This window comes from Mastigoproctus giganteus, chromosome 14, assembly GCF_048544385.1.
Source record: "Mastigoproctus giganteus isolate SK-2022 chromosome 14, ASM4854438v1, whole genome shotgun sequence".
Taxonomy (NCBI): Eukaryota; Metazoa; Arthropoda; class Arachnida; order Uropygi; family Thelyphonidae; genus Mastigoproctus; species Mastigoproctus giganteus.
This window is the reverse complement of record NC_143588.1, coordinates 90270177-90271060: the sequence shown is the minus strand read 5'-3', so window position 1 is coordinate 90271060 and position 884 is coordinate 90270177. Positions and strand designations below refer to the sequence as shown.

Here is an 884-nt window from a genome sequence, read left to right as displayed (position 1 = left end):
TCAGGTGTACGTTGTGATGTATGTATATGTTGAGGTAGACCTACAAAACAAAATTTGTGACTGAAACACTTAAGTTCCATAAAAGTGTAGTGGGTTTGGCACTTGTACCTTACTTAGAGAAGTCCATGGTTAATCCCATGGACTTCTCTAAGTTGCGCTTTTGATCAACTTGTTTTTTTTTTTCATTTGGTTGTAAATTGTCGTGTTTTTATTAAGGTACTGTGAAACATGTCTTTAGCTTTGAAGGATGGCAAGAGGTCAGCAGAAGATCCAGTCTCAGCAGCGAAAGCTGAAAAAGCAGCAAGAAAGCAAAAAAGCTGCTGGACATGACCAAAAGGCTGCAGCACAGAAAGCTTTGATTCATACTTGTGGTGTTTGTAAGGCCCAGATGCCAGATCCAAAGACTTACAAACAACACTTTGAAAATAAACATCCAAAAACACCACTTCCTGATGAACTTAAAGATGTTTGATGACCTAGCAGCTAGCAAGATGTGGCTGGCATGCTTGGAATCTTTGCACAGCTTACCACATAAACATGTAGATCAATTGCTGTTTGTACAATATGGGATTTAAAATGTCTTTCATGTATTTACCATTATTTCTATACAGTATCTAAATGTCATCTGTAATGGCCAGATCTCTTTTGATCTTGGATATTTTTCATAAACATTTGTAAGATAACAGATGAAGTGAGATTTGTTATCTGTTCTACTTTAATGGGTCCTTGACCTAAAGGTAAGAATGAGAACAGGTTTTATTGCAGTTGATGACCTCTGTCCTTATTTCTAAGGTTACCTGATGAACCTACTCAGTGGCTGTATGCCAGTTACTGCAATAAAGGTTTTTATGGATGCATGGAGCAGTGTTGGAAGCATTTTTATC

The 884-nt window shown here is 37.3% G+C and overlaps 1 protein-coding gene across 1 annotated transcript; it reads left to right on the top strand.

The window, feature by feature from the left end:
• The first annotated feature begins 239 nt into the window (after positions 1-239).
• On the top strand, positions 240-683 carry LOC150075338 (transcriptional regulator ZNF706-like). Its single transcript, XM_090388646.1, has one exon. It carries the CDS (start codon positions 248-250, stop codon positions 470-472), a length of 225 nt encoding a protein of 74 aa, XP_090244772.1. The 5' UTR covers positions 240-247; the 3' UTR covers positions 473-683.
• Positions 684-884: the final 201 nt, after the last annotated feature.

Excerpts from the sequence above, each read along its gene's own strand:
- LOC150075338 (XM_090388646.1), top strand. The coding sequence starts at position 248 with ATGGCAAGAGGTCAGCAGAAGATCCAGTCTCAGCAGCGAAAGCTGAAA.